Below are 22,358 nucleotides of genomic sequence, written 5' to 3'. Positions count from 1 at the left end.
AGAGCTTTTTGGAGTGCCCACTTGTGGGGTTTACTTCCGGTGGTGCAAACATGTCGGGCCGTTTGACGATGTCAATCCCGTTCAGTATTTTGTATAGTTCTACCATATCTGCACGTTCCCTTCTGTATTCTAGTGTTGGTAGTCCCAATTTCCGTAATCTGTTGGTGTACGACATGTCCTTAAGTTGCGGGATTCTTTTCGTGGCTCCACGATATGAGGGAGATTTCCCTCATTGGAGGTTTCAGAAGTTGACACCTATGTCGATATTTCTAACGGTAACTGAGCCTGCATGGGTACGTTGCAGATGGAATATCTAGTTTACTTGACGAACTGTTAGCCTATTCTTCGTACATTTTCTATTTGGCTAATGTTTTGTGTGGTGTTTATAATTGGAATTATTCTTGTCATCATATATAAGTAAAGAGAATGACATTTTATGCATCATGCTGAATGCAGTCGACGAAATTATATTTACCCGCGCAACTCAACGCATGACCACGTGATAAACATCGCCATAGTGATTGGATTGTTGGAGCCGCCATGTTTGTTTTGGAATGTTAAGCTTCCATGTGTTAACCGACACTGTCTGTGCTAAAATGTAACATACATTGATAGTTGTGACAGACAATAGCTGTAACAACATCGAAATGGAACGGGAGTTGACAATTTCCCCGGATTTTGACGAAAATATACAATCCGATGGTGTAGATTCGGAGGATTCGGCAAATTCAACATCGAGTGAGCTCGGCAGGATCGGTGCAGGGTCTCGAGCGTCGGGTGCAGGCACGCCGACAGAAAGAGGTCTTGCAAAAACAAAAAGGGAGGAAGATATTATACTAAAAACAATTGAAGCAACTAAGGCTTTGGGGTCAAATACGCTGGATTTATGTCATAAAGGATTACTGCAAATTCCACATGAAATTTGGGAACTCTCTAATTTGGAGGTATTAAATTCATAGAGTCTATAGAAACCGGTTTTTCTTCCCGAAAATGACAGCTGTATAATAAAACAATTTCTTTATCTTGATTTCAGTGATTGTCCGTAAATGCCTTTTGATAGTCTACTGTTATTCAAACAATATATATGTTGCTTCACCACATGATAATACAACAACACATATAGTATGACACTGGCATGTTACACCAATATGGCCATCACTGCAGACACGAGGAACAAAATCACGAATATTTTTTCCTACAAAATAACGCACGAGCAAAGTTCCAGAAACACAAACATTCATTTCCAAAAACCAAGATCACGACACGGAAACGACCGTCTACTCTCTACAGACACATCTACTTATCCTAGCCCGAGTTTCCTCTGGTCCCGACACCAGATTTCAACATTTTGACAGATAGATGTATCTATATATACAACATAAAAGAATACATACACAAACGACATCATTTCTTATTCATCCCATTTTAAACCTCTTTTTATCCTATAGCAGAATACAAATAACAAAGCAATCACTGCGAATGATGGCTCATGCAACGCTGTACCACTCTCAATGTCCATTTATACATCAATATTGATTGAGGACTTTGTAAGAAAAGTCTAAAAACCACTTTATGAGAAAAGAATTGGCATTGCTTTGGATTTTGATCTGTTTTAGTTACTTATTATTGCCCTAAGTATGTGTATTACATTGCAGTTACTGTAGTATTCAATGCATTGCCTGTACTGTTTGAAATTTTTAATTTTACATCACCAAGTGCACAGCATTTTCTTTTTTTCATATTGACAGTACTTGTATCTGGAAGGAAATCAGCTATCAGCTTTACCTGATGATTTTTTTGACAAATTGCCAAATCTTGTGTGGTTGGATGTTCGACGTAACAATCTCCTTCGTCTGCCTAGTGTCTACACAGGACGCCATCAACATCTACGCTCTCTCCTGCTGGAAAGCAATCGACTCCGAAGCTTACCCTTAGAGTTGGGTAAGTAATGACAAATGTGTTGAAGGACAATTAAGTAAGGGTGGATAGTTAGGTAGAGTGGTGCCCACTGCTGTTTCTGACTTTTTCAATAAATACTTAAATGTTGACTGATACTCTAATTATGAAATTCAACACCCCTGTTTTTTCATGTAAACGAACTTACAAACCTAGGTAAGGTACTTAAATTCTGTAGTCTCATCAGGTCGCCCAGGTATGTACATATTTTGTTATACATATAATTTTTTACTAGTCCCGGCCCCTGACATATATATTTTGCAAGAACTTAGCATCAGGCTAGTGAAATGGGACTCTCCTGTAATTAATTGCCCTTATATAATTTACAGTAATACCTGGATATAACGCCCCTTGTTTCATTTGACACCTTGGTTATACCGCTAACATAATTCAATGCCTCTTTTCTCTCTTCTTAAGAACTCCATTATACATTTCCCTAAATTTATCGCGAAATATCTCTGTACAAAAGGCTGCAGTATAATGAGGTTTTACTGTAGTTCTAATTAATTAGAGTAGATAATTTTATAATCTAAATTCTAATCATCTTTTAAGCACAGATACATCGTAGGTAATTGAAGGCATTGTCTCGGAATGAAACAGTAACATTAAATAAGAATTCTATTTTCTTATGTTTCAGGTCTAATAAAAAGTTTGAATGGCTTAAATATCAGTAACAACCCTATTGAGTTCCCTCCGAAGGAAGTAATGGAGAAGGGAACAACGGCTATTCTCCATTTTCTACGGGAGATGCTGCATGCTAAGTCAACAGGAAAGATGACAAATGGGGGAAATGGTGTGTAGTGTTTCTTGTGATACAGTTTGATGTGTAACTATGTAAATCAAAATTAACTAAAGACTATCTTGAATTACACTGTGTATACCGGGGAGTAGAACCAGTTTTCGTTTTCTCCCTTTTACTAAAACACTGGTAAAATGCAGTTGTAAATTTCCTTGAAACCATTTTCATGTTTTTATTCTGCTTTTCCCTTGAGAGTTGCTATATTAGTACATTTTAATCTGTTGTAGTGAAGCTGTTGTCCAGTTTTTTTAAGTTAACCTATTCACCCATAAAGTCACATTTGAACCTTACTAAATCAAAGACTTGGCTAGTCCAGTTTAAATATGTAGGGGTGAATACCCATTCACCCCTACATATTTAAACTGGACTAGCCAAAGGTTCATGTAAATTAACCTATGTCTTGCAATTTTACTTTTAAAAAACAAATCACCTATATTCAGGTTATTTGGAAGACCATACAGTTCTGATGTGGTCAATTCACAATTATATTTAATGGTGGGGATAACTGACTATTTCATCTATAGAAATTCCACTTCAACCTTAGTATTTACATCCATATATCTATGGAATGTCAGCCAGCAGATCACTCTCATTGATTGAAAGCTTGATATATATACATATCTGTCAAATTTTCAAAATGCTGTTAGTCCTCTGTTTGCAAGTGCAACGGATGATATTGAATATCTCGCAGGATATAATATCTTTAAGTTTTTGTTTGCTGTAGGTGATGACGGTGCTGAAAATGACTCAAGTTCTAGTTCTGACGACTGGCAGGACGAAGATGATTTGCGGAATTATGCTCGACGTAAACACATTGGCAACATGGAGGATATGAAAAGTACGACCACTAAATCATCAGACATGTTCGGTGTGGTGCCCCATTCTGCGGAGCTCCATCGCCCAGTCAGTTACACAGAGATGAAACAGGAGAAAAAAGAAAAGTTACAGAAGGCTGGAGCGGCAGGCACCGTGGACAGGTATTTTACGACTGCTAACACATCTAATTAATATACAGATAACTTCTTAGGCTAAGTACAGTAAATTTTAGTTCTCTCATGATCTCACTACATGTCTTCAAAACTTGTACATCGACACATTAAAACAGTTGAGACAAACCTGGTTAACTCATTCACCCCTGAAGACACATTTGAACTCTTCCAATTCAAAGGTTGGAATAGCTCATTATGAAATTTCAGGGGTGAATGAGTTAACTCTTAACTCTTTCCGTACCGTTGTCGTGTACAGACGACAACCAAATGTGTTTCCTTGTCCCTGTTGTCATGTACAGACGACAACCAAATGTGTTTCCTTGTCCCTGTTGTCGTGTACAGACGACAACCAAATGTGTTTCCTTGTCCCTTTTGTCGTGTACAGATGACAACCAAATGTGTTTCCTTGTCCCTGTTGTCGTGTACAGACGACAACCAAATGTGTTTCCTTGTCCCTGTTGTCGTGAACAGACGACAACCAAATGTGTTTCTTGGTCATCCAAGTAATTATGGCTATTTTGCCAATCAGGTTAAAGTCTACTTGTATAATTCAGAAAACTAAACGATTTTGTAACCAAAATCAATCGGTATTGAGGACCCGCGCGATTTCTCAGTCATATTCAACTGCAAGTTAGTATTAATGCTATGAAAATTGATTGGTTCACGGTTACCTGTTCATTTCTAGCATTAATTTCACCACGTCTTAAAAATCCATTGATAACCCACCATTTTGTTACATGTGTAGGGGTTAGTCTTAAGTAATGGTATTTGGTACGTATTCCGGACCAGAGTTGTGGTACAGAAAGAGTTAAGAAGATTTTGTTTTAGAAAATTGCATCCATTCAGTGAGGTATACACTAAATGAATACCCATGATGTTGATATTATTCATTGTGATTCTTACAATGATGTACACATCAAACAGAGTCAATTTTATAAGATTGAGATTTCTACTGTAAGCACGGGGGAAACTTGTCCGTACAATTATTATGTTAGAGAAAATTTGTTAATGATAAAGTACAGCCTCAGTAATTTTATGGCAACAGTCCATTGACAGTGTTTTAGCATTGCTTTAGTGAATGGTGTGTGAACTACATACAAATCCCTGATATATGCACAATTTCAGGCTAGAATTTGGCACCACACATCGAAGGAAATGGTGGCGGTAATACTAAATCTTTGAAATTAAATAGTTAGGAATTTTGTTGCAGTATTTAATGCTTTAATGCTGTAATGAAATAGTTGGGAATTTTGTTGCAGTATTTAATGCTTTAATGCTGTAATGAAATCGTTAGGAATTTTGTTGCAGTATTAATGCTTTTATGTTGTAATGAAATAGTTGGGATACTTTTTTTCCATTAATCTACTTTTCTAGCATGAATGATATTGATAGAAATACAAGGCCTTGAAATATTCGTACGCTTTTATAAAGACACTGGCCGTTTGAGTGAATCATAAGACACATTTGTTTTTCTTAATTAATGAAAATATCATATAGGTAGCTAGTTGTAGAATACATCATCTCACAATTCGGTCCTTCTCTTTTTCTTTCTCCATTGGTTGTTTTAGATGTTTTTTAAGTGACATTATGCAATTAAAATGTATGTACTCCATTTCTACTCGAATATATATGATCATTTGTGTTATAATGTTTGTTTTTTCTTTTGAATTACTTTTCTATTTCTGCTTCATTTATCATTATCTTTTCATCTTTTATTTTTATGCATAACATATATATAAACCTTGACTATATAAAATTATTGAATATAAAATATTTTGGCTGTTTAGCTTATCAGTAGTTTCAATTATTTATAAGAATTGTACGTAGAAACACATCCATTTTTTCCTTCATTACTTTATCTTATCTCTTTGTTTTTCTTTTTTCTTCCTTTCTTTCTTTCCTTCTCTTCTTTTCCTGTGGTGTGTCCATCATGTAGTTACCAGCTGGATCTGAAGGAATTAATACCCTTCCCACAGTCCAGTTTCTACTCCGTCAGACAAACCCAAAGCTTTGTATCTCATATGCAGTGCAACAACAGGTACTCAAATAAATCACCACTACCCTGGCACCCATAGGCACTGCCCCTTGTCTGAGCATTGCTATTATTTTATGCCTTGTATGTATCAATGTATCAGACAACTTTTTGTATGCCAGCCAAAAGCAGGGAGTATAACATGTTTGTTACCCTTGTGGTAGGGAAACCTGATTCTTTGTTTCCCTGAAATTAATTAATCATGTTACACTCAGATTCTGCCCTCGTAAAACTTGGTTAATTTGTTATCTTGCGGAAGCAAAGAACCCTGTTTCACCAAGATACTTCTACCAAGGCAATAATAAAGGGGCCGCGGTGGTTAAGGCGTCTGACATTCTGATACCACTTTTAAGCCCTCCACCACTAGGTCGCCGGTTCGAGACCTACGTGGGGCAGTCGCTAGGTACTGGCCGAAGGTCAGTGGTTTTTCTCCGAGAACTCCAGCTTTCCTCAACCACCAAAACCTGGTACGTCCTTACAGGACCAAAGCTGTATATAGGACGTAAAACACAAACAAACCCAAACCAAGGCAATAGATATTTTTATTTTACCGAAATAGAACCATGACACAACAGTTATGACGATTAGGCCTATACTACAATGTTGTGAGTATCAGTCACTTGGAACGTAAGTCTGGTGCCTCGTGCTCATTTGTCTCAGAATGCTTCAGAAAAGAGAAATTATGTGAATGGAGAAAATAGAGCATGAGAAGGAAACTCAATGTTTTATTTCCCCATCATGTGATCAATATTGAATAAAATCAGATACATGTAGATAAGGTATAGTACCTGGTAACACTGCATAACATATTTTTTTACGTGGGCTGAACATTTCGTGATTTTTACTCAAAATGAAAGAATTTAATTTACTAGGATTATGTTATCACCATCAGATGATCTAAACATGCAAAGGAACTAAATTTTCGCAGTGTTTTAGCACAGAGATGAAAAACTCGGCAAAAGTGATTTAAGACGTTTAGAGATTTAGAAATTTTCGTTGTAATTTGTTTAATCAATAAGAGTTTGTACGTCTGAACCCAGAAGTCAATGTGTGTTGTTATATTTTAGACTGCCCATTTTAAGTGACCGCAGTTCGTATAGAGGTAGCCGACGAGTGACCAAATTAAATTCTGTGTAAGATGAATGCACATCTGCTGGTGTTTTTTTATTTTGCAGTTTTGGAACTTAACCCATCAGGTGTTTTTAATTAACTTAAAAATTATTGAGGTACATTTTGGAACTGTAGTCTGTTCTGTTAGTTTTTGGGTTGTGAAAAAGATCTATGTATAATTCATGATCGCAATGTATTAGATAACACCTACTGTATAACACTTCCAGCAATGCAAGAATGTGAAAATTTCTAAACAATTAGTTTTAAAGTCATTAAAAAAGGTGACAAAATTAAGTCACTATTACAGTGGGTAACATAATTAAGTCACAATTATAGTGGGTAACAGATTTGAGTCACAATTAAAGTGGGTAACAGAATTAAGTCACTATTATAGTGGGTAACAGAGTTAAGTCACAATCGCAATGGGTAACATAATTAAGTCACTATTCGAGTGGGTAACATAATTAAGTCACAATCGCAGTGGATAACATAATTAAGTCACAATTATAGTGGGAAACAGAATTAAGTCACAATTATAGTGGGTAACATTATTAAGTCACAATCGCAATGGGTAACATAATTAAGTCACAATTATAGTTGGTAACAGAATTAAGTCACAATTATAGTGGGTAACAGATTTGAGTCACAATTAAAGTGGGTAACAGAATTAAGTCACTATTATAGTGGGTAACATAATTAAGTCCCTATTCGAGTGGGTAACAGAATTAAGTCATAATTGCAGTTGGTAACAGAGTTAATTCACAATTAAAGTGGGTAACAGAGTTAAGTCACAATTATAGGGGGTAACAGAGTTAAGTCACAATTATAGTGGTTAACATAATTAAGTCACTATTCGAGTGGGTAACATAATTAAGTCACAATCGCAATGGGTAACATAATTAAGTCACTATTCGAGTGGGTAACAGAATTAGGTCATAATTGCAGTGGGTAACATAATTAAGTCACAATCGCAGTGGATAACATAATTAAGTCACAATTATAGCGGGTAACATAATTAAGTCACTATTCGAGTGGGTAACAGAATTAAGTCATATTTGCAGTGGGTAACAGAGTTAAGTCACAATTAAAGTGGGTAACAGAGTTAAGTCACAATTATAGTGGTTAACATAATTAAGTCACTATTCGAGTGGGTAACATAATTAAGTCACAATCGCAATGGGTAACATAATTAAGTCACAATTATAGTGGGAAACAGAATTAAGTCACAATTATAGTGGGTAACAGAATTAAGTCACTATTATAGTGGGTAACATAATTAAGTCACAATCGCAGTGGGTAACCTAATTAAGTCACAATTATAGTGGGTAACAGAATTAAGTCAAAATTATAGTGGGTAGCAGAGTTAAGGCACAATTATAGTGGGTAACAGAGTTAAGTCGGTAACATAATTAAGTCACTATTATAGTGGGTAACAGAGTTAAGTCACTATTATAGTGGGTAAAATAATTAAGTCACTATTCGAGTGGGTAACATAATTAAGTCACAATCGCAATGGGTAACATAATTAAGTCACTATTCGAGTGGGTAACATAATTAAGTCACAATCGCAATGGGTAACATAATTAAGTCACTATTCGAGTGGGTAACAGTTAAGTCACTATTATAGTGGGTAACATAGTTAAGTCACTATTCGAGTGGGTAACAGAATTAAGTAATAATTGCAGTGGGTAACATAATTAAGTCACAATTATAGTGGGAAACAGAATTAAGTCACAATTATAGTGGGTAACAGATTTGAGTCACAATTAAAGTGGGTAACAGAATTAAGTCACTATTATAGTGGGTAACAGAGTTAAGTCACAATTATAGGGGGTAACAGAGTTAAGTCACAATTATAGTGGTTAACATAATTAAGTCACTATTCGAGTGGGTAACATAATTAAGTCACAATCGCAATGGGTAACATAATTAAGTCACTATTCGAGTGGGTAACAGAATTAAGTCATAATTGCAGTGGGTAACAGAGTTAATTCACAATTAAAGTGGGTAACAGAGTTAAGTCACAATTATAGTGGGTAACATAATTAAGTCACTATTCGAGTGGGTAACAGAATTAAGTCATAATTGCAGTGGGTAACATAATTAAGTCACAATTATAGTGGGTAACAAAATTAAGTCACTATTCGAGTGGGAAACAGAATTAAGTCACAATTAAATCCAGTGGGTCACAAAATTGAGTCACAATTCAAGTGAGTAACAATTAAAATGGGAATATTACATGATGGAAATATTTGATTTGAATTGAATTGTAGTTTAACACACAGTATGGCATATATATAGCATATTTAAGTGTTTATTCATATTTATAATTTAACATTAAAATTCTAGTTTAGTAACCTAACTATATTGTAGTATTGATCAGAATGTGTATTATTGTAGCATCAATAAGGATATTTTTTTTCGGATGATGAACTTTATAGTTTCAATAATGCATGGAAATTGAAACGATAGCTTGCATGCATATAAGATAATTCACGAATGCAGATTGTACTAATGGAGTATGGTTTTGAGTTGAAATGATGAGTTTGTCTACAGTATATATCGTTGCTCTATGTTGCTCTATTTCAGAGTTGAATGAGCTTGTATCATATTATATCCAATATATATATTCCCATTGATTTTTGCCGAAAAACATTTTTTTTCGATATCAGCTCAATTTCATCCTCATCACTAACTCTTCTCCGTTGCTGCATGAAATGAAGTGTTTTGTGAAGAATGATTATGTATGTTTATCGTCGTAAGAATTATTTCAAGTTTATAACGTGATGGTGTAACAATTAACGATACTAAGGCTGACAGACTGCTGTAGTTATACAATTGTACAAGCATGATAATTTGTGAGAGTTAATGGGCTATGTTTAATACAAATTATATAAATCCGTGAACCTGGTTTGTTCGAGTTTCCTCTGTCCCTGACACCAAACTTAGACATTTTAACACATAGATGTCTGGTATCTGTCAAAATGTAGAAGTGTTAGGCCGGGGCAGAGGAACTCGGACTAGGATCTGCTATACAAATTTTGTGTTTTTCAGCAATGAGAATATATTTTTTTCAATATTTTTCACAATTTTTCTTGATAGTTTAATAATTTGATTTTATAATTTTTCAATATTTCTCTGCATATTCACCTTTTTATGATTTCATAGAGAAGCAACATGATCAATGTCTCTGATCTGTAGGTAATAAATATGTTTTAGAAAAATATTGATGCAACGCTATGTGTATACATATAAAATGTCAGACCAATATTTGGCCCATGTTTGAACATCATTGTGATAATATAATGTACAATATGGGAATTTCTTATTACATCAAAATATGTGACATTTTTACATTGTACTAATTAATATATATATATGTAATATATATGATATGCTGGCCGTGAAATGTGTACCGTTTGTGACATTGTACAATACCTGTAACATAAACAATATGTAACAAATGTACGTTTTATTTGTCACATAATATGTCCATGTGTATATTTGATATATATATACAACACAGATGATATTCTCCTTTGATAAAAATGTTATGTAAACGTTTCAGATCTGCTCCTTTAAGAGCCGGTGGGTAAGCAGGCTATATATATATATGTCTGTATTGGGTGTTTGAGGGAATTAAAAACTAGAAGCTCTCTCCGAAATATTTCACCTTAATCATTACAGGACATGATCATTACCCTATGTCATGATATCTTGTATGCACCTCAGATATTTAGCTCTTTGTAACACCTTTTAAAAGAATGTTAAACTGTCCTGATTTTTTTTTTTTATTAAAAATTTCTTAAAAAAAAAATGAAATATCTCCTTGTGAAAGGTAAAGTTATCAGTTCCAAAACAAGTAAAAAAAGGTCACACAGATTCTAACAATTATTGTTGTAAGGTTATGTTATTACCAAGTACCTGCAGGATCTTTTGATCACAAGACTATGAAATGTACGTGCCCTCTTGTCCTTGTCAATTATGTGAGTGGATAGATAGATTATATCAACTTATATTACTGAGCTCAGCCTTTCCCAATTAGCTTCAGTTAAGATATCTTGTCAACTAAGCTATGCTTTCCCTGATCGAAAATTTCAGCCAATGAAACATAAATAAGATCTTCAATACGATTCTTCAGTTTGGAAATATATTGTAATATCAAAGTTTTACTTATAAATACTCAAACGATTTACCAACTGGTCCCTTTATCAAGTGTACATATATATGTAGCTTGACAAAGGGACCAGTCGGTCTCGAAACGTTGTGACATGTTTAATACTTACATAGTTTATGTATTACTAGTAAGTAGAACTTTGATATCACAAGTAAGATGTTTTAAGAAACTTAAGCCCTATGATAGACCAGGTTGTGATGTAAGGGGAAATGATTCGGAGACGGAGTCCTCTATAAATTAAGAACAAATAAATGTTCAGTTTAATAATTTTGTCTGTACTGTCTAAAAATAATTTCACTAAGGTTTTGGTAACAACGACCTGTGTTGGTGGCTTATTTATGTGTCAACAGGCCAAAATAATAGCAAAGAAGTTTTGTTTGTATGGTGTAAGATGCTTTTCAGCTATTAAATACATACATGTATCGGACGAAACCAGCTAGCTTGAGGGTAATAAAAGCAGCCATAACAACTAAGCATGGGAAGTCCCTCGGTACAGCTTCGTATTTGCACAGTGTCAAGTGTGCGAATGATTGTCTGTGTTCTGAAAGGGGTTGGACATTTTCTTTTTTTGAATTATTGAAAAAATGCTTAGCTTTATTTGGTTATTGTGTCACCTGCAACGCGAGGCGACATATATGGAATTACTTTGTCGGCAGCAGCTTCTGTTGTGTCGTCCGAAACAAGGTTTCCGTGCGATAACTTGAGTTCCCTTCGGATGATTGAACTCAAACTTGGTGCACATATTGAATACCAATATAGCTCGTACAACTTTGCATTTCAGTAGGTTACATGCATTTTTGGTGGAGTTATGCCCCTTTTATTGCCAAATAAGGGCATTGCGTAGTAAATGCAAGATCTTTTTTTTTATTTTCTAATCAATTCCTTTCAATTTTGTACGGTAATGCTAAAAGCAATAATGTTCAACATGTATTACAGGTTTTTCTGTCGAGTTTCAACTTTCTGTGTTTTGGCATATCTGTTTTTCGCAATAATTCAAGCCAAAACACTTTTCTTATTTAAGAAAGTTAAGACTGTTCGCAATGTTAGGTACTCTATATTAGGAGTATCAGTGATATAACTTCTGTATATATATAGGTATGTGTTGTTGGTTTCTGCGATATATATGAAATATTGAGACACTTATATGAGTACATGTATATATCAGGTTGTTAATGTTGTATTATACACACACATACTTATAATTATATGAATATGTTTTTATATGGTAAAAAAACAAAACATTCAATTTGCGACAAACAGCAGAATTAAGAAATCTTTGTTATAATATTTAAAAAATTCATCTAATTTTAACGTCATATGTAAATTTGTTTATTTGCTGTCGTCAGGTATAGTTTGAAACACACAAACCAACACATGAAGTTTTCTTTCTAATTTTGAAAATATCAAAGTACGATGACAAACCTTTTTCTATTAACTACAAGACTGTAATGATGGTTTAACTCATTCACCCCTGAGGACACATGTGAACTCTTCCGGTTCAAAGTTTGGAATAGTTAATTATGAAATTTCAGGGGTGAATGAGTTTAAAACACAAACAAGTATATCAATGTTGCTATTGTAACAATGCAATATACATAACACCACCTGGTCATGTTAATTACCCACTTGCACATTTGAGTTTTGATATTCAACATTACAGAAAACTCTGTTCTGTTGAAAAAAAAAGTCAAGTACAAATTGTACTACATGTATTAAGAGAAGTGTGTGAATTTTGCCTTTATCTAAATACTTGGGAATATTTTTACAGAAGAACCTCGGCCTCCAATAGTGTTTTGTCGTGGAAGGTCAATCCCTACCCGGAACCCCCGCCTTCCGAATACGTTACATTTAAGATGAATGAGGAACGCAAAATTGCCAAAGTAAAAGACCTCCGTGAGAAAACAGATGCCATTATACAGAGAAGAAAGTAAGTGTTAGGAAGTGTTGGAATTCTTTTTCCTGTAAAATGACACCAAATAGTTAATCAGTTTTAGGATCTATCTCAGAAATACTTCTAGTAATTTTTACTTATTTTTATGGAGTTATCCCCCTTTTTTCTAAAAAAACCCCATTGTTTGCATAATACCTTCTCCTGACCAATTTTAATTGTACTTGGTAGATGGAACCCCTTACTTCGAGGGGTTGTGATGAAAGTATATATAAATTGGAGTTATTTCCCCTGTTTAAATTGGAGTTACTTCCCCTGTTTATGGAAGGACATTTCATGTATTTCCCTTTGTTTTAAAACATTGTTCACGCTAATCCTCCTTTGTTAGATGTTATATACAGGCCCTGAAAAGGCCCTTTAATCAAAGGGTTGGCTTTTATTATGAAAAGGCATAAAATTGATATAAAATCCCCTTAAAGCCCCTCAAAGGGTAACACAAATGTATTAAACTATGAAAAATTAGCCTTGAATCAGACCAAAGGATCATTTTTACTATGGTTGTGGTATTATATCTCATCTAGCAACTACATTTCTAAACAGAGCTTGATCAAACTTCATAAAATGGCAAAGTTTGAGTTTTCTTCAAATGAGGTCATATTTCAGGGTTCCACCGTCAAGGTCAAAATCAACATTACTATTTATAGAAGTTTCCCAAACAATGACACTAAATTTCTAGGAAATTTGGGCATTCATGTCTAACAGATATTTTCTGGTTTATTTATGACCTGTCTTTGCTTTACATTATTTTATCTCCAATGTTACTCCATGTACAAATCATACAATGCTTAGTGCAAAAAATGTTACATAATGATAGGGTATTGTACTGAGCAGACGGTCACTCATCCAGCTACTGACCATGCTCGATGTTGCTGAACTTAGTGAATGGGTCCCCGAGTTTACTGCATCACTAGCTTGCCAGTAAGGCAATATTTCCCCCTCAAATTCCTTAGCTGTTATGCTATCCTCCCTCCGAGAAGTCTTGTCCCCCGAGACTTGCATGAATTGGCCTGGGAAATCATGTGGGTCCTCCCTGTAATATACCAATGCACCTTCCCTAACCACCGGGAACTAGCCTTACATGATCACAGAGTCACTATGCTGCCACCAAATGTAACATGTCACCCATCCAACGACTGACCATGCTTAATGTTGCTGAACTAGTTCACTGGAAAAGCTAGCTTGCCAGTAAAGCAGGATTTTCCCTGAAATTCCTCAGTACTATATCTGATACACAATATTACATAATGACATTATATATATATGATTGATGTATGGTATTCATGATTGAGTGAATGATTTTTTTTCCCGCAGAGATGAAGAATTATTAAAGGAGTGGCGACATGAAACAAAAAAACTACAACAAAAACGATATTTTGACAGTTTACGTCGTGGAACAAAAGGTATAATGAATTTAATTTTTACGTAGAAACTTGTCAGTCTTAGCTATTTATGTACAGGTACATGAACAAAAATATAAAAAGATCACCACTTCTCTTTTTTTTACGCTATAGGAATGTATCTAAAGAAAATAAATTTGTAATCAAAATTTTTGATATTCTTTACCTGAACAAGAAATATTCATAGAAAAACAAGATCATCAGAATGTTATTTTCCGGGATCTGTTTTTGTCAACTTTTGAAAAAAAATAGTGATCAATGGTTTATGAAGAAATTTTAAATCAATTCAAGAAAATTGATATTAAATTCAACACATTTTCCCATCCTTTTATTAAACTACGCATTTAGAGAAATAAACACATTTTATCTTTTTCTAAATGTCTTTTTGTTTCAGATTTTGTTGACCCTGTGGAGAAGGCACCTTTTGATGTCGATAAAAACCATATGAAGATGCCTACTAATGAAGAAAGAATCAAAGTAAGCATTCATTTAAGAAAAAATCTGTTTCAAGTAGATTAGAGTTAATTTTCAAACGATTTGCGTGAATTGTGTTTTATTTGTTCACACTTGTTAAGAGCCCTGACTTTTTACTTACAGCAAGATGTCAAAAATGCTCATGAGCGAATCAGACGGGCATTGTCTCCGACCAGCAGACAGAAAATTGAGGATGAAAAGTAAGTAATGGTCAAGTTAGTTTCACACAGAAAAATATGTTGAAAGATAATTATTAAGAAATAATCAATAATAATAATGAGTGCATGTATTTTGGTAGTATATATTTAATATTTAAGCATTGAGATTATTTTGTTTTAAATTTCATGCGAGTATGAACAAATTTTATTTTTATTTTTTTTAAGCTCTGTTGTAAATTTAAGTACGGTAAATAATCCTCAATTATCCCCTCGCAACGAAAGTTTGAGAGGATATAGGATTCGGCCCCTGCGCATGTTACACTCTTTGTCATCGCACTAGCAACTTCATTTCTCAACAGAATTTCATGAAACTTCAAACAAGTGTTAAGTATGGCATTGCCTTGAAAAAGTTGGCGTTTTGGGCTTCTACATTGAAGGTCAAGGTCACTAGTACTATTTTAGAAAAACCTTTGTCATCACTCTAATGCCTTTATTACCGAACGGAATTTCATGACACTTCATACAAGTGTTTAGAATGACAATACCTTGAACAGGTTCGCATTTCGGTTTTTCTACGTTGAAGGTCAAGGTCACTCTTACTATTTTAAGAAAATTTTGTCATCGCTCTACCGACTTCATTCCTTAACAGAGTGTTTGCCATGACCAATACCTTCAACACATTCGTGCAGAAATATTTTTGCTGTCATATTTTACATATGTCACACAATGTATGATGCGAGCGGAGTTGTATATCTTGTGATGACTTGTTAAAGTTTTAAAACTGCTGAGAAAATATAACATGACAAGAAAATTATTTAAAACTCAGGAGGCACAGTAGTCTAGTAGTAGGACCCCGGGCTCGTGACCGAAGGGTTGTGGGTTCGAGTCACGGCACGGCACTGTGTTGTATCTTTGAGTAAGATACTTTACTCCGCTTGTTCTGGTCTACTTAGCTGTAAATGAGTACGTGGTTGGGCAGTGCTAGAATTGTTGAATGCTAGCTGTTAGTGCCGAAATGGCAGCATCTGCCGTATGCTCCCCAGGGAGTTGAGAAAGGTATTGGCTTGTTGCAAAGGCCCTATAACCACGGATAATAATTTGTGAACTGCTTTGAAACGACCTACAAACTAGGTTGTGATAAAGCGGTATATAAGAACCTCAAATTATTATCATTAAAAACTGCTTTTGATAATGACATTTAATCATCTCTGCAGAAAAGCAGTAATCGTGTTTCTTTCTGTGTTTAGATCAGCTCGTATTCGGGAATTGGAAAGGCGTATCAAACAGCACACCTCACAGATGCATGATCGACGAAAGCAACCAAAGGGCAGTCCCCAGGAAGAAATGGAGGCTGCTAAACGGGAACTTGACGTTGTATGTATATATATATATATACATTTACTGTTACAAAATATCATCTACTGGTATATATGTGTGAAATCAGTACTTGTAGGTTCAGTAAAGTATATAACCAAAACTTTCTATTTCAGATTGAGTGAACACATTTAAAACTTGAAATCTTACTGATCCAAATAGTTTTTGTGTAATTTTGATTGGATTAAATCATTTTAAGGACAATGGCCATGTTAGTTTAGTTGGTTTAACACTAAGTTTTGGTAATCTTTCCATTATTTTACAAGTTTATGTACTGAGACAAGGTTATATACAGATCATTCTACATTGTCATTTCTACAGTCAACCATTACCACTGCATATTTTTTCAGTGCCAATTAAAAAATATTGCCACAAATAAATTGAGCAATGTTAGTAGTTTAAACAAGCTTTATTTGTCATTACAAGTTGATTGGAAGGCAAGCCATAGTCCCAATGGAACCAATTATTAATAAATTCATTGAATAAGATTTGTTTCTGCAATAATCAATATCTGAGTATACATTTGACTCGGAACATGAAATTAAATAATAGACATGAAATTAAAAACGTAAAATTTTATATGGTATTTTTGATACAGGTAACATGAATGATTGAATAAAAGTAGTTTTTGGTAAAAAAGGGATTTGCAATCTTTAAAATCCCAGTTTTTATGCAGAAAAGATTCAATATTCCCATTTGATTATGTATGCAACAGATTCTGCTCAATTCCAGATCCAAATACTTGCCCACTCTCCCTATTTTGGAGGGAGACTCCCAATTTTGGACCCTTGAATTGAGTTTTTTCAACCAGTAAATATGCTAAACTATTCCTATTTTCTAAGATCTGATAATTTCATCTGAAAGAACTATGAAAAAAGCCATTCAAAAGTGTATGTATTTTTCCCTATGGTGGTACATACATATTCACATTTTACTTATGCTTTTGATTCTGAGCATACTAAGTCTCCCCTATTGAAATTAAAAAAAAAAATTGGTAAGGATCCCTGGCCATTTCTAAACTCTCCCTGTTTGAACATGAATTTTAATCTATTGTTGGTAGTGCCTGATTATTGTTTTATGCACATTGTCACATGACCACAGTCAAGCATATTAATTTGTTTGTCAGTAAATTATAACACTGGAGCTATTTTGTATCACAGGGTACCGGTACCATGGTAACAGCTCTATAAACCTGACATTTTGTATGCGACTTCAATCTTGGATTCTACCTGAATATAGTCGGGGGAATTGTGGGAAGTGATGATAAATGTGGTTCTTAACTTAAGAAAACGAATATACTTACGATATCTCATTGAGTTGAGATCTGCTGTAGCCAGCACGCGTAGCAGACGGTCAGATAGGCATGGGCAGGATTTACTGCCTACGATGTGCAACGAGCAAAAAAAAAAAGGACAAATATGCAATTTGTTTTCATTTCAGTTTGAACATCAAAAACAAAGATGTGAAGAAAACACCTGTGTTTGACTGATTGTTTTCTTCTGAGAGTATTGTAGTTATTTATTTGTCTCTGTCCAGGTGAAATCACTTCAGAAAGACTTGATGAAGCGATACCAGGATCTGAAGACCTGGACCACAGGTTTAAAGTCGTTCCTTATCGTACTAGATATCTGTGCTTGCTAGTTTATCAATTGTTGTTAACCACAGAACTCTTTAATTATTTTAACTTTTTTTTCTTCTTAGAAATTTTTGTCACAGGGGCGGATCCATGGGGGGTCTGGTAAGGTCTTCATAATTTCCTCAGTCAACTAATGTTTCAAAAATAAAAAAGAATGTTTCTGATGTTTGGAAAATAAAACATTTTAAAATCTGTATGTAATTCCCCATGATTACCGCTGAAGCCTACCCTGGTCGAACCCAGGTTCCGCCGCTGTTTCATCCTAATATAATTACATATAACCAGAGACTTTTGTAAAAAAAAAAAGCAAATGTATGGAATTATGAACTGAAATTGTGATTCGATAAAAAAACTAATTTACATCAGGCCTGCAAATATGTTATTTTTCAGCTTTTATATACTATTTTTGTATGAAATTAGCATGTTTCATTTGAAAATTAGATCCAAAAAATCATTTCAAAACATTTTCAATTAGAATGTGTTAGTTTGCAGAAATCTCTGATTACTTACTTTTTAATTTCATGCACGTGACAGCAAGATGTTGTACCTATAGGCATATGAATGGATTTTGTAACAACATGGCTCTCATTAGAAATGATTTTTAACAGTGCTATATTGTTTAGATATTCCTTGGACCTTACTTTGATCTTTGCATGCTTTGTCTTCAGATAAGATTTTTCTGTGATTTGTTCTAGATCTAAGGCATGACCTTAGTAATTAATTATTTCTTGATTGTTCTGACTGCAGTACATTTCTTCTAAATGCATGAGCAATTGTTTCTTCATCAAATTCATTTCCATTTTCATTCATTTTTGTTTGTAAACTTTTCATTTCATCATCATATCATGAAAATGAGATGGTTAAAAAAAAAAAAAAAAAAAAATTTTTCGTAAATTTTNCTGCATGCTTTCTCAAGGTAACTTTACCATTTATACTTAATCTAGATATATTTATAAACCTGCCTATAGGAGAATTTTGTGTATTAGATACTATACATATAAAATCTTACACAAAATTAGGAAGATGGAGTATACATAGTTTGTAGTCCTGAATGAGGGATATATATATGACTAAACATTTGTATATCAATGATCAATAACGAGCAATATCAATTAATAAATTCATAAATACATCTGGAAACATAGCTGAAAGATTACTAATTCATATTTTAACAATGCATTAACCATATTAATCTCAGACAGTTATTACCTATATATCATGATCTTGGAAAGTAGTCTTGCAGAAAACTGGATTGCTTTTTATAATAACTTCTTTCAATTAAAAAATTGTATAAATTTCATATAACCAGAAACACAGTTTAATAATGAATGTCAAAAGGTTAATGTTTAACCCTTTCACCACTGTAGACCATAATGGACTCATCCATATCAATGCATGGTAGAGTCTACTAAAGTTACATAGGGGTGGAAGGGTTAAGTCTCTTAATTTTTACTTGGTAATTTTTTCTGGTAGTATTTGAATTAAAATCACAAAACTTACAATGAGTACCAGAACAGGTGAAAGTTTCATGAGGAAGCTTTTTATTAAAAGTATTTTTCCTGTAATAACAAGTTGCTTGGTGGAAACTGTGTTCATAATTGGCATGGGTTGGTTCTGGTATATTTGTCGCTTGTTGGTTCAGGAAAATGCATGCGAAGAATTTAAGAGTGAGGTGAAGTATATTCGTGTGTGCTTGCTGAGAATAAAGTGCTGATGAAAATTATAGAGACATGACATACCTTTAAAAACCTCCATGTAATAGAAAAAATATATTTCTTGTACAACTTCATTCAGCCTTGCTAAAAACGATATTTTACTTTCTGTTAACAACTGGTTTAGAAAGAATTACTTTCATTTTACATGTTAACCTGTTACGTCTTTGCGTATTGCAGAGTTATCTTCTCTTGTGAGCAGGTAATGATTGTTACGTCATTGGTTTGTGAGAGTAACGTCATCAATTTTTGAGAGAAAAAAAGTAATTTTCTCACATAAACCAATGACGTAACAATCAATACCTGCTCACAAGAGAAGATAACTCTGCAATACGCAAAGACGGAATATATATATATAATTGATGAACCAGTTTTAAAAATGTTATGTAATATATAAAGAGTTAAAAAGAAATCGACCACGATATCAATGTATAATTATCACAAGACCATTTGGGGGTTAATAAAGGATAGTTTTGAAAACGTTATAAACGTTAATTTTCTTCAGATAAAACTCAAATATTTTGTAGAACGGTGCTGCTGAATTCATCAATCCGAATTTTTTCGGATTCAAATTTGATTTTTATCTGATATTAATATCATCGTTCCGATCCTCAAAATCATGTTACATAAGGTATAATACTGTGTCATTTTCAGGAAAGCGTAAGAAACGGCTTCATTCAAGTTAGTAGAAAATCAAATCAATAATCCTCTACTTTTCTCTCTCTGATGCTCATTGAAATATTGGATAAACATGGTTCAGTTTTCAAATTCTAAAAGGGAAATCTTTAAATGCTTGAGATTTTCCCCTTCTCATTTCTTGTTATTTTCTAAATTTCAAAATACCTCGCTATGGTTACAGCACACTAGCTGATAAATCTCTTGTCTGGTCTGTTTCCCTGTGAAATAATATATTCCTCCCACGGGAGTAACACTGGAGGGGGCTGTAGATTTACACTCGTCCTTTTGTTTTTCAGTCTGAGTGTCCCTTCGTTTTGGAAATTTCTTAAATACTTTTTCAACTACATTTACCATATTTGGTATGGTAGATCCTTGTTGGATGAGGAAGTATCATGTACTAAAATTCAATTCCCTGCCCTACTACATACAGATATACTCCACAAAGAAAGTAAAAGGGGATAAAAGATTCTGCCTGTACTTAAACATGTACAGAAATTTGGGTCCTTCCTCACAATATACTGAGTTAAGGCCCTTTGTTCATTTTCGATACAATGGTTTTGTCTGGGACAATGGATTGCTTGCAGTTTTCTGCCTTGTTGTTGCTGGGGGAGAGTTAAACTATATTTCCCTAATTCTGCAATGGTTTGAATATCTGTCAGTATTTTGGTTGTCTGGGCTGTGACTCCTAAATTGCTGATTATAATCTGATAAAAATACAAACACTCATCTCGATTCATTCATTCTTTCTTTATTGGAGCAAGTGTACATCTTTTTTGATAACAAAGAACAACTATTGTTCCGTGCTATCTCTCTGCCACCTGTTGTTGGTCTTCTGAAGTTTCATGTACATAATATCTTGGTGAAATTTGCAAGAGATTGAAATTAGTTTGGAGTGTAGAATCGTATTGATTCTTAAATATTTATTTGTAAATTAGATCATTGGCACACTGTCACATGAATGTTCAGTAACATACTTATCTTCACTTTTTATCACCTTAACTTCACCAGATACTCTACAGTGATAACAGTAAGGTCCAACAGTTATACACTTATAGTTCATGCCCTGCTATAAAGAATAAGACAGACATCAGCTTTGTTTCTTCACTGCAGTGACGCAGCTGTTTGGAATTTGAAATAAAGGCTAATAATTATTAAATTAAACTATGGTACAAGGGGAAGTTATGTGGAAAGCTTAAAACAAAATGAGGGTGAATCTGAAATAGATGTTAAAGAGTCTTGTTGAGATTTTTATTGTTTATAATAAGTTATACTGACCCCTTGAATTGAAAAAAAATCTTGTTTTGTTTTAAACATGGAGTCGGCATTCCATGCAAGTATTTCATACATGTACATTGTATTTCATACATGTTCATTGTATTTCATACATGTTTTAGTTCAAATGTAAATGTAACCAGCCTAGCTATTGTGATTTGGAAGGAAAACAATTTGTTTCTTAACCCTTTCAGCACTGTAGACCATAATGGACTTATCCAAATCAATGCATGGTAAAGTTTATTAAAGTTACCTAGGGGTGAAGGGTTAACAAATAAAAGACATAATATTTCACTAAACATAAAAACAATCCTTTGCTTGAACATTATTGTAGATTGTATTAATTTGTCAAAAGTAAAATAGCTGCCATTTCAACCACAAGCGGTGGCCGAATGGTTAAGGCATTTTACATACTGCTACCGCTAGCCCTCCACCACTGGGTCGCAGGTTTGAGGCCTACGTGGGGCAGTCGCCAGGTACTGGCCACAGGTTGGTGGTTTTCTTCAGGTACTCGGGCACATTCTTAAATGACCATAGCTGTTAATAGGAAGTAAAACAAAAACAAACCAAACCAAAAACTCAATCACATTGTGGAAATTTCATGAAACTTTGTTTGCAGAAAAAACACTGTAACATTGACTTCTCC

At 34.1% G+C, this 22,358-nt stretch overlaps 1 protein-coding gene across 5 annotated transcripts in view; it reads left to right on the top strand.

The window, feature by feature from the left end:
- The first annotated feature begins 517 nt into the window (after window positions 1-517).
- Window positions 518-22,358, top strand: part of LOC110448664 (leucine-rich repeat-containing protein 27-like) — a 37,123-nt gene continuing 15,282 nt past the window's right edge. For 2 of the 5 annotated variants that reach the window (XM_021495041.1, XM_021495040.1), the window contains exons 1-11: window positions 518-944; window positions 1,749-1,941; window positions 2,594-2,749; window positions 3,480-3,732; window positions 5,681-5,782; window positions 12,832-12,990; window positions 14,323-14,411; window positions 14,803-14,885; window positions 15,006-15,082; window positions 16,288-16,414; window positions 17,951-18,011. In XM_021495041.1, the coding sequence (XP_021350716.1) occupies window positions 648-944; window positions 1,749-1,941; window positions 2,594-2,749; window positions 3,480-3,732; window positions 5,681-5,782; window positions 12,832-12,990; window positions 14,323-14,411; window positions 14,803-14,885; window positions 15,006-15,082; window positions 16,288-16,414; window positions 17,951-18,011 (1,597 nt within the window). In that variant the 5' untranslated portion in view covers window positions 518-647. Of the gene's footprint in view, window positions 945-1,748; window positions 1,942-2,593; window positions 2,750-3,479; window positions 3,733-5,680; window positions 5,783-12,831; window positions 12,991-14,322; window positions 14,412-14,802; window positions 14,886-15,005; window positions 15,083-16,287; window positions 16,415-17,950; window positions 18,012-20,416; window positions 20,444-22,358 lie in introns of all 5 variants that reach the window. The other 3 variants (XM_021495037.1, XM_021495039.1, XM_021495036.1) reach the window with 3 other exon arrangements.

Source organism: Mizuhopecten yessoensis, unplaced genomic scaffold, assembly GCF_002113885.1.
Source record: "Mizuhopecten yessoensis strain PY_sf001 unplaced genomic scaffold, ASM211388v2 scaffold4123, whole genome shotgun sequence".
NCBI lineage: Eukaryota > Metazoa > Mollusca > Bivalvia > Pectinida > Pectinidae > Mizuhopecten > Mizuhopecten yessoensis.
This window is presented reverse-complemented; position numbering and strand designations above follow the sequence as displayed.